Genomic DNA, 17,413 nt, shown 5'->3' with positions numbered 1-17,413 from the left:
ACCATCTTGTGCGGTGCGACATTCGCACGTGATAACTTTGTGACAAACCTACGAGATGACCATGGTGTGTGGTTGCGACATACGTACGTGACCACTTCAGTGTTCGAAATAATAGCCGGTCCTAAGGTACAGCATTGTATCTGGAATGCAGTTTCCAATATCTGCAGGCCTTTCTGACCTCCAGTATATAATCAGTCTTTTTGCAATATTTTCCTTACTTCTTCTTTACGTTATTAACGTTCGGGAACCTTCCATGATCCTTCATGCCATGATAGCCAAAGATATATATATATATACGTCTTTGTGATAACTTACACTTTCACTTCCTGGTATTTCAGCTCTATACGTATAGGAACATCAACACCAGTCTTTGAAAAATAAAAACGTCTCCTTGCGCCATAGGCTTAGGTAATAGATTTTGTAGGAAGAGTGTGAACTTACACTATACAGTGTAGCCTATTTTAGTTTTTATTGGTTTGAGCGGAACGAAATGGGTCTGCGGGTGGCAGCAGGCTCGGATGGTCAGCTGGCAAGTTAAATTATTGCAAACAAACTATGTCGTGTAGTTGGGACATAAAGTCCATGATGACCATGGTGTGTGGCTGCGATACACGTACGTGATGACTTTATCATGTAGATATGACACACGTACGTAATTACATATACAACTGTGTCGTGTAGACGTCACGATGCACGTACGCGATGACTTTATCATGTAGATATGACACACGTACGTAATTACATATACAACTGTGTCGTGTAGACGTCACGATACACGTACGCGATGACTGTATCATGTAGATATGACACACGTACGTAATTACATATACAACTGTGTCGTGTAGACGTCACGATACACGTACGCGAGGACTTGATCATGTACATATGACACACGTACGTAATTACATATACAACTGTGTCGTGTAGACGTCACGATACACGTACGCGAGGACTTTATCATGTAGATATGACACACGTACGTAATTACATATACAACTGTGTCGTGTAGACGTCACGATACACGTACGCGAGGACTTGATCATGTAGATATGACACACGTACGTGATTACATATACAACTCTGTCGTGGAGACGTCACGATGCACGTACGCGAGGACTTCATCATGTAGATATGACACACGTACGTAATTACATATACAACTGTGTCGTGTAGACGTCACGATGCACGTACGCGAGGACTTTATCATGTAGATATGACACACGTACGTAATTACATATACAACTGTGTCGTGTAGACGTCACGATACACGTACGCGATGACTTTATCATGTAGATATGACACACGTACGTAATTACATATACAACTGTGTCGTGTAGACGTCACGATACACGTACGCGAGGACTTTGTCATGTAGATATGACACACGTACGTAATTACATATACAACTGTGTCGTGTAGACGTCACGATACACGTACGCGAGGACTTGATCATGTAGATATGACACACGTACGTGATTACATATACAACTCTGTCGTGGAGACGTCACGATGCACGTACGCGAGGACTTCATCATGTAGATATGACACACGTACGTAATTACATATACAACTGTGTCGTGTAGACGTCACGATGCACGTACGCGAGGACTTTATCATGTAGATATGACACACGTACGTAATTACATATACAACTGTGTCGTGTAGACGTCACGATACACGTACGCGATGACTTTATCATGTAGATATGACACACGTACGTAATTACATATACAACTGTGTCGTGTAGACGTCACGATACACGTACGCGATGACTTTGTCATGTAGATATGACACACGTACGTAATTACATATACGACTGTGTCGTGTAGACGTCACGATACACGTACGCGAGGACTTTATCATGTAGATATGACACACGTACGTAATTACATATACAACTGTGTCGTGTAGACGTCACGATACACGTACGCGAGGACTTGATCATGTAGATATGACACACGTACGTGATTACATATACAACTGTGTCGTGTAGACGTCACGATGCACGTACGCGAGGACTTGATCATGTAGATATGACACACGTACGTGATTACATATACAACTGTGTCGTGTAGACGTCACGATATACGTACGTGATGACCCCGTTGTGTAGTTGGTGTACATGATGATGTCGTAAGGGATATAACCAAGACGATAGCTGATTTTATTCTGGCCGTCGTCCTTGTCTACAATTTTAAGATGGCCTTTACTCTGCTCGGTTACAAACAGATAGTCCTGAAATAGCAAGAGAAACACTGATTACCAGTGCGTGTAAATGACAGATGAAATCGTTCGAATCTGAACGAAAATAATAAAAAAATAACTGTGTGACTAGATAAATGAGCGTACCGTTCCATATTAAACACTGGTAGTTGATATGAAGAGGACGACCAATGTGAAATACTTTCGATGCTCTTAGTGTTCCGAGTGTCAATAACGTTATACCTACCCCATAGGCTGCAATGCCGAAGAAATTGGAGCCTGAATGAACGACGACGATCCTCCGTTCAGTGCCGTCAATGTTGACGGCCTCCACCGTGTCCTTCTGGCTGTCCACCCAGTACAACGTATCTCCATCCAGAGTGATAGCCCGGGGATGCTCCAGGCTCTGGTCAACTAACACGCGGCGGTCACCTCCCAAAAGGTCAGACATCTCGATCCGCGGACGCTCGCCAAAATCCGACCATATGAGCAGTCTAAAATTAGTCAGGATTAACAACGCAACATGACTATACATCTCATGTGACACAAACTAGCGATGGTTGTAAGAAAAGACACAACAAAGGTAGCATCAGTTACTACCTCCATGTTCTTGAGTATGTGACCCGTGAACTTCCGAAATAGAATGGATATTCACAAACTCATGCTTTTCGTAAGAGGCGACTAAAGGGGTCGGGTTGTCAGGCTTACTGACTTGGTTGACACATGACATCTGTTCTCAATTGTAATATCAATCGATGTTGGATGATTGGATTGTCTGGTCTACACTTGATTGTTTACAGATCACCGCCGCATAGATGGAATATAGCTCAATGCGACGTAAAATTAAACTCACTCACTGTTAATTACTTACTTTGACGAAGATCGCAAACTGGAGAAAAATACACTTACAACTTCCACCCTCCGAAAATGCTCACTTTTCTCCCCGACATAACAAAGCATTGAACGTGTCAGAATTCTTCACCTTTACTGCATCTCAATTACATTTTGTTCAGGGTGACATAGTCTGGCTATATCTGTCTGTCGGGACACCCTATATCTATCTGAAAAATGTCCTTTCTGTAAAGAAATACAAGCCAGACTCACCCTCTTTCTATATGTGAACTACTACATGTTGTAGACAATACACACTCAACTCAATTCACAATTTAACCCGTTCTAACTTTACACTCTTTCTGTGTGTACACCTTGATGTGTGGTAGGCAAATCACTCAAAACTAAGCCCTCCTTCTAAATGTAGTAGATAATTCTCCTCTTGAAAAAATCACAAAGTCTAGTCACCCACTTTCTGTGTTAAACCATCTAGGCTTTGGTGACATCCCTCTCTCTCTAACTGTTAACTGTTTTACCTGGAACTCGACTCACCCTCTTGTTATATGGACGGCTATGCCATGTGGAGAATCCAGGCCTGTCTGGATGATGATTTTGTAGGTTCTGGTCTTGTTCCTCGCGTGAAGGGGCGCCATGATTATCCAGTTATACAGGGCGTCTGTCCAGTAGAGGTTTCCGGACTGCCAATCCACTGCCATGCCGTACACTTCTGGTGACGTTCCCGTGAAGACGTCGGAGGTGTCGGTGCTGCCGTTCAGAACGAGACTCTGTATCCGTTTGTTCATAGCCTCGCTCCATATCAGTGTTTGCGTGGTGTAGTCAAAAGCTAGAGCAGAAAACTCCCAACCAAGATGTGGAGCGCTAATGTGTCTGATCTTCACCTTGCCGCTAACCACCCACTCGTTAGGGTCCCCTTCAATCCCAACCAACCGGGATACAGAGTTCCTCAGAGACGGGACTTGGGCCCAGATAAGGTTCTGGCCGTGACGTACTGGAACAAGTACCATGACGACAATATGTGAGTCCCAATCAAAATGTACAAGAGCCGACTAAGGGTATTCCAAAATGATACACTATAGGAATTGCAAGGAAAAGGGATCTTACACATAATACAAAGATATAAAGCACATTTCGTTATTATATGTCAGTGTTGCAGATGAGATGAGAACTGAATCACAGCGAACCAAGGGATTATGTACATCATATGTGTTCCTTATTTTGATCATAGACCAGACTCAGTGCCGATGTCAGCATTTATAGTCTCTATTACACATCAGAGGTTACTAGTGGAAATGTTGAATCTTACCTAAGGCAACTGTTCTAAACTAGATTTTGCTAGATAGTCCATACTGGTTAAAGTTACTGTTTACACATGGGCTGGTGTATTGTAAAACAAATTTGTATCATTGAAAAGATTATTGTCATGAGTCAGTCAATGATGAAAATCAGTGCAAATCCTTAACAAACGTTGACACCAAAACACAGCTGTGCATATGCATGATATTTGCATGATCAGGTGGCTAGGCCTCGATTCTGGAACCGGTTGGTGTAAACTTATCGTAAGGAAATCGTAGACTATTTTGAATTGCTTTTCGAAACTGTCATATCCCTACGATATCGTTAGACAAAACTATAACACAGCATTGTTTGATTTCATCCAAGATGGTTGTATATATTGCAAGTAATATTGTTTTTCAAGGAAATAATCTGACACACTGACATTTCAGCACATTCAATGAGATTCAAATCAAACCATTCACGCCTCAAAAGTAGCTCACTGCGCAAAGGGGTATGACAACAAACAGATCGATTGCCTTAGATATATCCCAGAAGCTTAAATGAACATACCATTTTGATAATTTGAAAAGGATACTGAAAAATGATGTATATTGTAAGTATTATACTAAATATGTATCTGTAATATTAGCATAAAATTTTATGTATAATGTTGCTCAAACAATTGTTGTAGATTATTTTGTTTTGTAGATACATATTTTACACATTTTAAAGATATTTGATTGTGGAAATTGTTAGAATTGTCTTGTATTTTGAAATGTCGCCATTTTTACATGAACGTCGAATAAGAAGCTGTAATCGCGTGGTGTTAAATGGCGATAAGCATAGTCAAAAATAAAATAAAATAAAACAAAAAACAAACAGTGTCATAACTTCACATTGTTCCTTTAATGTGTGCATTCAGTCTGCTGCCCATTTGGATAAACCTACTTGCTATTAGGCTCGACTTTGCGAGCGACGTCTTCACACGAAGTTCTGTACGTTCGTGAGGGGGTAATTAGTAATGAAAATAACGAAGTATGGTTACATTTACAACAGCAAATAATGTGGTATAGAAACTTGGGAATGCCTTGACATGTGTCACAAGATGTTCATGTGCAAATTAACGTGTACAGTAGTGCATGAAACAGCCTCCATTGACTATACAAATATCATGCGATAAATATAGACGATTTAAGGACGATTGAGTGAGTTTCACCGCACTCAGCAATATTCCAGCTATATTGCGGCAGTCTGTATCGAGTCCGGATGAGACAGGCCTGTGATCAACACCACGAGCTTTGATCTATTCAATCGGGAACCGATGACATATGTCAACCAAATCAGCGTGCCTGACCAAATAAACGGAATATATTCATACTCAAAACATATTATAGCAATTTTCCGGGCAGTATTAACCACTTTGAAAAGTTTGTTTTTGTTGCATATACCAATACAGAAACATGCAGGTGACCACACTGTGAATAAAGGTTTCATAAAAAGTGGTCATTATAATTACGCGGCGACGAAAATAAAGTCGCTGTTGGCCTAAATTTATAAATGTGATCGATGGGTTTTGAAAACGAAAGTTTTTAATTTAAATTATCATTGAAATATTTGCAATTTCTGCACTATCAATGATACGAGGATGCTGAGGTTCCTTATTTCTCGGAAAGTCAACTACCATTTATTTCCTTTGTTTTCTTAACATTCAGGAAAAGAAAATGAACAAAGATATGTTTCAATACTTTACGATACCTTCGCCACTGCCCACAGTACTTTACTTGGCGACAAGGTACACTTTTCACATCATGTCATACTGTGTTGACGTACTGTATCAAATGACCCTTTTGTCACCGACGCCACGATGCAGTTCAACTGTCATTGTCCAGTACAGGTTGACCAACTTACCATTCTAACGGTAAATTATAACTACAATAGTTGAGAGCGAAACTGTAATATATTACACATTCTAACATCACTTCAGTAAATACTGCATTGTGATTGGTTACTCAAAGTCCTTCAGAGGTGCATAATCACGTTATATATCGTTATATACTTCTGATTCTCTAAAACAATATGCACTGTTTTCAAAAATAAGTACTCTGTTACGGTAGAACGGTTGGAAAATCAGCGGTATATAACGAAATTATCATAGCTCTATTTTGTTTTCATTTAAAGCAAATTTAGAGCTATTATATTTTCGTTATAAAACACATGATAGTTTTGCAAACTCTTTATTCATTGTCCAAATACTTGTGATACTTGTCCCTCTCTTTTCATTGTGTATGTGAACGAAATAGCCGAACTTGTAAATTGTTCAACAAGACTGCTTGCTGATAACGCGGTGCAAGCAATCATTACAAGTAACTATGAATGAAAATTTCAGAGAAAAACTCAAGTGATTGGGCTAATAACTGGTTACTCAAACTCAACCGAGATAAGACAGGGGTTGTATTTTCTCGATCAGAAATAGTGACAAGCTGGACAATTTCAATCTTGATGACTGTAACGTTAAAGATGTACCTCTTGGTGCAACATTTACAACAAATGAAGGCTGATCTCATCGTGTACATCTGATCAAAATAACCCCTTTGAACAGTTACAGTTAGATTCGTCTCATATAGTGTGAGGACTTCCAAAGTATACTTCTCGTCTTTTTATAAGAGTCTTCACAAAACTGCACCATCATACCTTCAGGAATTAGTGCCTACAGATGAAAACCAAACATCGTCTTATAACCTTCGCAAGTCTTTAAACTTCTCACTTCAATTTACGAACTTGAAACTTTCCTTTTCATCTCTTTTCACATCTATGGAAACAATGTTCCCACAGAAATAAGTAACATACATTCTTCAGCGGGTCTTCCATTGACAGTTCAAACCAAAATAAATTCAGCCCCTCCATTCTTTTGGTCTGGGAAAAAGAAAACTTATATAATTAACATTATTCAGACAAAAGTTAGTACGTTCAATTACGATTTATTTTGAATTGATTTAAGATCAGATACTTCTTGTTCTTGTGGCTGTCCTTGTGAACATTGTCCTTAAAACGTCCTTCGTATACAACGCAACGTAAAAATTTGTTTGTAAATGTAAATGCACGTAATGTCGTTAAGCACATTGTTATGTACATTTATTGTTATTTGGTCACGTTACATTATCACTATAAGAAAATGAATTAATATTTGAACATGCACATAGATAATTTGGCTCATTGAAATATTTGACTGTGACAGGGTCCGTTATCGTGGCGTATCTCCCAAACGCAACATCCACTGACAATGGAATTGCGCATGATGCATGCCCAGCACGTGCTACACGTGCATACAGAAGTTAACTCCTGTAAATGTACTGGAGAAGTCGCAATCACTAATGCAATAGAGATTGACACTTACTGACAGAAATGCCTCCGAGGCAGTATCTCGGTGAAGCAACAAAATGGAGAATTGTGGGGATGATAGAGGCTTCACATCATTATGTGAAGTTGCCCGGCAGATGGGTAAATCAAAAAGTGTAATTTCACGCCTGTGGGATAAGTACCGTGAAACGGGTGGGGTTGCTTGACGTTCTTGGTCGAAGGGTGTACGCCAGGGACCCAGGACCCGCCAACCTGGCCCAGCTTGGTGCAGCTCTCCAAGAGGAATGGCGGGCAATACCACGGGCAACCATCCGGAAATTGATTAACGGCATGCCATCAAGGTGCCGTGAATGTGTTGCCCAACATGGAGGACACACCAGACATTGAACTTGACGCCTAAAATTGATTTAGTAGATATTTAAAGCAGTTTCAAATTCACTATTATTTCATTAGTTCCCTTATTTCTTGTCGGTAGTATATAATACACATCCTCTAAAGATCGTCCACATGGCTGTATGTATGTCCACAGCATCGTGTGACGTACACCTGTATCTGTGATGACCAAAAACATTCTACATAGCTGTGTGTAGCGGAAGGACGTATTTCGTCTTGTGAGTGACCCCGATATGCACGAACCGGAAACAGAAGACATGACCGGAAGTCAGTCCGTAGGCGACTATGAAGAACAGTCATATAAATACAGTGTGAGACGGCAACGTGCACTCAGCGAGTCGGAAGTCAACACTTGTCGAGTTAGGAAGAAATTACGTCAGTTGCAAAGAACTCGTGTACAACCTCACAGCAACAGGCCGCTGTATGCTTCAACTACTATAATGATTATTGTCACCTATCTTGCTCACACATATATGTCGTTTTCTGACTGGCTGAGCATTCTACTATTATTTTTAATGTACTCTACCTACGACATTCTCTATGTACCCCGCTGGGAATGTAGAAATCATTTGGTACTTCGTGGGGGTAATTCTAAAATTAAAAACTGACACTGAGGTGTTCGGTAAGGTAAATGCATTGTTTACTGGTACCCCGTGGCACATGGGTTGATGTACCCTCGGGCTCAGGGTACATGAATAAACATCGAGGGTACATCACCTCATCTTCCCCGAGGGACCAACAACTTATAATATACCCATGAACAGGTAGTTTCAACCACAATCATGCCTGCTGCTTGATCATACTTTTAAACACCGCATGACATAATCCTTCATTCAGTATTCCTTATTCGATATTCCATGTGATTTCCTCGTATACCCTTAATGACTGGAGACAGAAAACATCACACATGCCTCTCGGTGCAAATAGTGTCACGTTTCTTGGTGGTTGCAGTGTCACACCTGTTGGAGTCTGCAGTGTCGCACCTGTTGGTGCCTGTAGTGTCATGCCTGTTGGTGTCTGTAGTGTCACGCCTGTTGGTGCCTGTAGTGTCACACCTGTTAGTGTCTGTAGTGTCACACCTTTTGGAGTCTGTAGTGTCACGCCTGTAGAGTCACACCTTGTAGTGTCTGTAGTGTCACGCCTTTTGGAGTCTGTGGTGTCGCACCTGTCGTGTCACACCTGTTAGTGTCTGTAGTGACACGCATTTTGGAGTCTGTAGTGTCACGCCTGCTGTGTTACACAAACTGAGTTGCTACACGTTTATAATAGACATCCAGAAACTCCCTACGTATTTCAGCGTGGTCACCAATTCATGAGAGCCTTCATCACATATCTGTAAGACAGTACATTCTCACCGCGTTGTTTAAAGCAGTACATTCTCATCTCATTGTTAACAGCAACACATTCCCATAGCGTTGTAAAAGTAACACATTCCCATAGCATTATAAAAGCAACACATTCTCATAGCGTTGTAAAAACAGTACATTCTAATTAGAGACTATGTTGTATTGTAACTTTTATAATCTTACTCGTGCTTACTGAACATTCTAACACTTGCCGATAATAACAAGCAATGCTGTGAGTAGCAGCTATATCAGCCCCACGGTAGGCATTTATCAAGTATCTGAGTTGAGGCGACAGGAAGCTTAGAGGGTTTCTATTCACTGTTACCAAGATCCTTTGCTACATCGACTAACGTTTAACGTCTCGTTTTACACAGCATACTGTCAAAGTACATTGACACATGAGAGTAGCGAGCAATCCGAGGTCAGTCATTACCACTGTATACGTCACCCGGATTTGTAGGGAGGGATGAGGTGACGGTGTGAACCCAAGGGACAGTGCTGCATGTGGACACTACACATCAACGGTCAGAGTACTAACACATTATTTTGTGGTGCCTGTAAGCAGTATATAGGATAACATTTGGCATCTTTTCTTACCTTCAAGTATGCACATTCTTGAATTTAATTTACCATTAATTTTCAATTTCTTTTATTCTAATTTTCTATATCGCTTATTTAGACGAAAGCCTGTGGTCCTAATTTGGTAGCAAAAAATAAAAATATTTTGGGACTGATATCTATCCGCATTTCAACCACCTGTCCAATTTTTAGATACTAGAATTTCTAAATTTTCACCGTTACTTTGCAAATGTAATATTTAATATACTTTTGTTGTTTCAAGCTTATTACCCCAACTGGAAAGTTTCATAGTTTCAATTTCTTCTCAAACCTACGGTCATATTCTCATTACTACAAATAGTTTAACGCTATTCTAATTTTCTTGTAAAAATCAAAATCGCACGGTATGATGATCTTTCTCACGTTAGTTCAAGTTACTTGTCAAAATTGGAAATATCTTTATTTTCATGTTGTTTCGTTAAAAATCTCTTTATTTCAAATAACTTCTCCACATTCATTTTGATTTGCCAAAGTGAAAAAATCGAGAATAATCCCTTATTTTGGCTAGGTAAATAACACCATCACTGACTTTACTGCATTTTGTGTGAGTTACTTATGAATGTACATGGACGCAGAAATGCAGTGGCTTATGAACGCGGCAATTATAACTGCATGTAATCTAGGACATGCATAAACATGGATGCAATAAACTTTGTCACTGTAGACTAAAACTCCGTAAAGACGGTGATGTTTTCCGAAGAGCATCTAGTACTGCCCAGAAGACTAGAGTCTATCTGAAAAGCACAATCTGCGAACTTGAAATCAAATATTTCATTTGCTTTCAGTTTTAACTTCACATGCTAATGAAGACAAAGTGCCAGTTGTTGTGCTACTCGTCCAGACGTATATCACTAGAAACAACAAACATTGCTTAAATTTACGTTTCATCCAAATAGATGCAGGCAGCTTTTGTTTTAGGTGAAGACCAAATGCTTTTGTGAGGTCAACCAGAGCGGGTACATAACGTCCCTCTTTTTTTTTCAGTTGCAATCTTATAAGTTTGTTTGAAGTGTAATTGAATATTAGAGATCTTGAGACAGTTAGGGAATTTAGTCTTTACAATATTTCCTATAAACCCTTCCATAACTGTTCCTTATCGAACCGCATCGTAAGTTTCAGGGATTTGCATGCCCCCATTTATAAGGGAAGCATGCAATATTTGCATTTAGTATGAAATGAATGAATGAAATGACAACGATGCCCCTTTCCGTACAATGGGTTAGTTATTAATTCGAAATAGAAAACAATGTTTCTACCTGGATTCGTTGAAATTGATGATCGTCCTTGTATATACAAGTTTGCTCAGACTGAATATTTAGAGAGCAAATTGTTGCCGCTTCATTTACGTACATGTTTATCAAAATCAGACTGGAGTTTCAAAACGCTACTATCAAATAGAAGTAGTGTGCTGGGATTGATGAAGAACGCTAACAATAAGACTTGCATGTGTGATTAAGGGAAGCAAATATATTAATCAGGTTTCCTAAAAATTAAGCTCTGATGAAAAGAAAATTAGTATTGACTTAGTCAGCAACGTTTCGTTGTGCTGTATACTAGAAAGATTACAATACTTTAAGAAAAGCATCACTTCGTGTTTGCCTTCATTGCAACCAAAGGAGTATTAAAGAACCGTACAACATGTTTGCATGTTTGATGACGTTTAGTTTAGTGTACACAATCCTGTTGACATACCTAAGTGACATGCTGAGATTTGCTACAAATATTAGTTGACAGCCATCTTGAGTATATTGCACTATCAACATGTCTATGTCCCCGTGAAGGAAAAGGGCAAAACGCTGATGTGGTTGTTTCAGTAAACAGAGAAACATGGCGCTATACATGACATTAGTGTAACATTACTGACGGCTTGGTGGGGATGTCATGGTCACAGACAACAGCATCAACAGCACCACAACTACGTACAGCACAGGGCCCGGCCCTTACTTCTTTAAAGACTGACGTAATAAAGAATAAACCGACGTTCATGAAAGACAAAACGTTTTGTTTTCTGGGCATACATGCTGTGGTCCAGGAGGACTGCTTTACCTTACGATGTGCATGGTACGATTTGCACGGATCCTTGTCACGATACATTAGGAAGATCCAATACAGTTGAACGTGTCCAATCCAGACTCTTGGTAAACCGGTTTTCTCTATAATCCGGACTACTCTCTGACCTTTTTTTAATTCACCATGGAAGCTTGCTTTACAATCCGGACTCCCTCATTTACAGATTAGGGCTAAAATGGCAGCAATCACCTTTCTATGATAACATTGCTTTGTAAAGCAGAGGTAGCTGACTAAAGTGTGAATCCACTGATTAGACATATTCGTTACTTCTATTCTCAGGCGGATGTGAACAATACCTAGTGAATTTTGAAAAGAACATGTCGTAGTTTACCGTAGGTAAGCCGACTTTGAGCACCAAAAATGCAGTTTTTGTAGAAAGGGGTCAGCCTAACTATGGGTTACACTTTCGTCAAACGTTTTTCAGGGGAAAGAACCAACATTTCATTGCTTCGCGTGAACAAACAAAATTTGCAATCAAACATCAGAAGAGAAGATTATCTCCCTATTCATCTTGAAGCGTTCCGGATGTCGAGGTTATGACCACAATGAGTGATCATTCATCCTACTTTACTGGACCTTTTCCTTATTTTGTATTATTAGATATTACCGGTCCTACTTACTGCGAGACTTTCAGTGTGACTTTTGAGATTGTTTTGCAACATTATTGAGATGCGATAGTGGACAGGATCCAAATATCGCCTGTGAATACATATCAATCAGCTAATCGCTTACATTGCATAAGCTTCAGCAACCCATGCTTGCCATAAAAGGCGACTCAGCTTGTCGTAAGAGGCGACTAACGGGATCGGCTGGTCAGGCTCGCTGACTTGGTTGACGCGTGTCATCGGTTCCCAGTTGCGCAGATCGATGCTCATGTTGTTGATCACTGGATTGTCTGGTCCAGACTCGATTATTTACAGACCGCCGCCATATAGCTGTAATATTGCTGAGTGCGGCGTAAAACTAAACTCACTCACTCACTCACATTGCATAAGACGTCGTGCAAATTCTGTCGATAAAGACTAAACACGCAAATGACCGTTTAATATCAACAATGTCATTAAAACATTTTTCTGAATGACATTTGTTGCGTGGACCCTGTTAGATGTGGCGAATCGTAGATATACTAAGGTGACCAAGAAGTGTCAGTAAAGACAAACAAGATACGGAGATCCTTCCGTATGAACACTCCAGGGCACTATTCCACCAAGCAATATTAAGCCTATGGCGACGTACGGTACTTCTGATAATCAAAGAGCAACGATCGCTTTTGGACTATGGCACCCTCCCGCTGACATGGCCTGTGAAGCGACTACCTGTGCAGTCATACTTCCTCGGCTCCTAGGGTATGACTGGACTCACTCTGGTACGTATATTCCTGATACGAAGTGCATGTAAACTTCCTTCCATGCAAGTGTTCCCGTGGGAAGCTTCCCTTTTTTATAAATACTTGATCATAAATTTGAAGTACTGACATAAACCCCTATTCTGACAACCATGTACAAGTGATGATGCCAGAGATCCACAAATAGCTGAGCATATCCTGCCACAGTAGTGACATTTTGGTTCAGATGCATAAAGAAATAGATCATCCAGGAGGGCAGCATCGTTGATACCCATGGGGACAAGCATTGGTTTAGCAAAGACGAAGTTCAACACTTAATCTATTACTTTCTAAATATACTTCTCATTTCTTGAACATTATCCTGAACCTCGAACGTGTATATTTGATCACCATGTTCACTGACAAATTATCCAGAATCTGGGAAATACGTTTGTTATGTGGGATACGGGTGTTCAAAGTTAAAATTTCAAATGTTTTGACTGATTTGATGTTCAGTATTTTCAGCATATCTGTGTAGTGTTGGGAATCTGCTTTGATTTCCATCCTTGATTGTATTAAGCACTATGGCTGATCTTTTAGACAAGGATTTGCTGTATATATGCTGGGTCATATACTAGAGGTTTGGGATAGTAAGTATCTTGTATGAGGAATAAAGATACTTGTTAAACCCTTTTGTCGAAAAACCTAGTCTCGTGTCTCAACCATTAAATATACCCTGTAAGCTTTTCTTGAAAAGCTGTCCGCTCGACAACCAAAGTAACTAACCTTTATCAAAGGGAATCAGCCTAGGTCTGTGAGAAACCTACCCATTATATGATGAATCAATATGCAAACTGTGTACTGTGTTATGGATGTAAGTGGTTGTCTTGAGATTTCAAAGACAAGTAAAATGTACCCATGTGTGACTTGATGTATCCATCAGTAATATCAATCTGAATATCATGATAGACATAGGAGAAATATATGTGTGTATGGATCAGAATACCACCATGCAGACAGAGTAATGCGGTTGTGCATCAATCAGATTATTACCATAGAGACAGAGTAATAGGTTTGTGTATGGTTTAGAATGTCACCATAATGACAAGAGTAATATGTCTGTGTATCGATCAGAATATCATGGTAGAGACAGAATAATATGTTTGTGTATGGTTTAGAATATCATCATATACACAGGAGTAATATTTTTGTGTGTCTATGAGAATATCATGGTAGAGACAGAGTAATATGTTTGTGTATGGATGAGAATATCATCATAGACACAAGTGTAATATGTTTGTGTATTGTTTATAATATCACCATGGAGTAATATGTTTGTGTATCGATCAGAATTTCATGTGAGATAGAGCGAGTAATAAGTTTCTGTATGGATCAGAAAATAATGATTGAAACAGAGCAATATGTTTGTGTATCGATCAGAATATCATCATAGAGACAGAGTAATATGTCCATGTATGGTTTAGATGATCACCATTGAGACATAGTAATTTGTTTGTGAATGGATCAGAATATCATGATAGAGACAGAGTAATATGTTTGTGTATCAATCATAATATCATCACAGATAGAGTAATATGCTTGTGTATGGATCAGAATATCGTCATAGAGACTGGGTAATATGTTTGTGCATGGATGAGAATATCATAGTAGAGACAGAGTAATATGTTTGTGTATCGATCAGAATATCATCATTGTGACAGAGTAATATATTTGTGTATTGGCCAGAATACCATCGATGAGACTGAGTAATGTGTTTGTGTATGGTTTAGAATATCACCATGGAGACTGAGTAATATGTTTGTTTATGGATAAGAATATCATTAGAGACACATGAGTGACATTTTTGTGTATGGATCGGAATATCATCATACACATGGTGTATGATATTTGTGTATGAATCAGTGCATCGTGATAGAGACAGACGTCAGATATAATTCTTTATTTCTTAATAGTCCAATTTACAAATTTTAATAATAATGCACATGCAATGGGAACATCACAGATGGTACTAGGAAATGAGGCTTAATATGACAATATTGTCTGGAGACAGTACCTTGACAGCATAATATATGGTAAACAAGGCTATAACGATACGTAATAAACGGATGAACTCGGATGCTGGTACAAATTATCAATCAACATTGAATAATATTATAGGCACGTTTCTCACATAATTGTTGACTTGTGGCAGAATATGTACATGCAATAGGCATTTGAAAGAAATGAAAGCTTAACATAACAATATTGTCTGGCGGTAGTGTGTTAACAACGAGATATATGATAAACAAGGATATAAGAATTCATGCCTAATAAAACTTGGTTATTTGAAAAGAAAATGTTTTACACTTACTTTTACGAACTATAGCCATGCTGACTTAATTGTACTCGGATGTTGGTACAGATTAAAAGCCTACATTAAGACAGTAAATACAATAATATGTGGTAGTTTATCGGTACCAACAAAGTGAACATCGTTGAAATATACTTTCCCGATATCCTAGAATAATCAACAGTGTGAATTTATACACCAAAGTTACCTGGAAATTGACCAAAAGAAAGCAGTGGCACTGCTATCTACAAGTATGGATAGTTGCAGTACTGAAGCGTATCCTCGTCCCTAATTTGTCATATAGACGCCTTGGCTAGAACAACCACACACTTTCAAAACAAAGTTTAGTAAGACTGTACTGGTTTGAAAAAGAAACCGTCATCGCTGAAATAGTGCCATATGTATCTTAATCCTTGAATGAAAGCTTGGTCAGTAATGATAGATTTCAAACAGTTGTGTAAAGGATACGGATTAGGTCAGATAACCAATGTAGTGATGAAATGTAAGTCTATTTATATTACAAATTGCAATTAAGCCTGTCAGAAACTGATTTGAAGTGGTAAATTCAGGAACTGATATTCGTTCCAAAACATAAGGTGATAAATTAAAGGTAGTGACTCTCGTATTTCTCCGGAGAGGAAACGGGTCATAGTGCCCTTCCTAGCTGTGCCGGACGCATACAGTCAGCTGGTCCACCAGCTTTGTACTTGATGATGAACCGTCCCCACCACCAGCGTTAACAAAACGTTTTCTCTCCACAGAATCCAGAACAAAGGATATCTACAAGGGTTTCAGTACATGTGATGGAGAGATGACTTAAAAGAAGTACTGTTTTCAGAAGAACATTTTTTTAAAAATTATATGTCACGTAACGTTTGTCAGTAAAGTAGGTCTGAGTTGCGCAATGTATACAGAAGAAAACACTTACTTGAACAAACGCCGACAATGGACGAAAATATCCATACAAAATGAAATATCGAGTGATGAATGTGCATGGTTCTGTATGGTCCACCCTACGGCAATAAGTGAAGATCTTCTACGCATGCGTTGCTGAAGCAAAATGGTGGAGAGTGCGGAAGCTGGCTATGTAGTCAGTGGCGGAAGAGGCAGTGACTTCCGAGTGGTGTATGAAGTCCTGTGCCAGCGCGGTTATGTAAACTTGTCATGGTACTTCTGTTACTCAGGGGAAGGAGAGTGAGTAAGTGAGAGAGTGAGAGAGAGAGAGACAGAGAGAGAGAAAGAGAAAGAGAGAGTACTCAGTATTGAGTTAAGCTAGGGATTCGAGAGATACACAGGAGGATACACAATTGCATGGGTTACGGAAAGGGAGAATAAACAGTATTTGCTTGGGGATAGAGAGAATACACAGTAACACGTTGAGGATAGAGAGAATAAATAGTAACATGCTGCGGATAGCGAAAATACACAGTAACAGGTTGGGGATAGGGAGAATACACAGCTAGACTCTGGTGATAGAATACACAGTAACATGCTGGGTGGAAGGGAAAATACACAGTAACATGCTGGGATAGAGAGAATACACAGTAACATGTTGGGGATAGAGAGAATGCACAGTAACATGTTGGGGATAGAGAAAATACACCTATACCTATATATTTCTCCTCT

At 39.4% G+C, this 17,413-nt stretch overlaps 1 protein-coding gene across 1 annotated transcript in view; it reads right to left on the bottom strand.

Moving 5' to 3' along the window:
- LOC137281501 (low-density lipoprotein receptor-related protein 4-like) overlaps positions 1-16,847 on the bottom strand; it is a 32,471-nt gene extending 15,624 nt beyond the window's left edge. Inside the window, exons 1-4 of the mRNA XM_067812759.1 lie at positions 16,716-16,847; positions 3,586-4,042; positions 2,450-2,696; positions 2,094-2,235 (exon numbers count right to left, since the gene is read on the bottom strand). Coding sequence (XP_067668860.1) covers positions 2,094-2,235; positions 2,450-2,696; positions 3,586-4,042; positions 16,716-16,782 — 913 coding nt within the window. The 5' untranslated portion in view covers positions 16,783-16,847. The remainder of the gene's footprint in view (positions 1-2,093; positions 2,236-2,449; positions 2,697-3,585; positions 4,043-16,715) is intronic.
- Positions 16,848-17,413: the final 566 nt, after the last annotated feature.

The sequence above is a fragment of the Haliotis asinina genome, chromosome 4 (assembly GCF_037392515.1).
Source record: "Haliotis asinina isolate JCU_RB_2024 chromosome 4, JCU_Hal_asi_v2, whole genome shotgun sequence".
In the NCBI taxonomy this organism is placed as follows: domain Eukaryota; kingdom Metazoa; phylum Mollusca; class Gastropoda; order Lepetellida; family Haliotidae; genus Haliotis; species Haliotis asinina.
The sequence above is the reverse complement of the archived record's forward strand: the minus strand, read 5'-3'. Positions and strand labels throughout refer to the sequence as shown.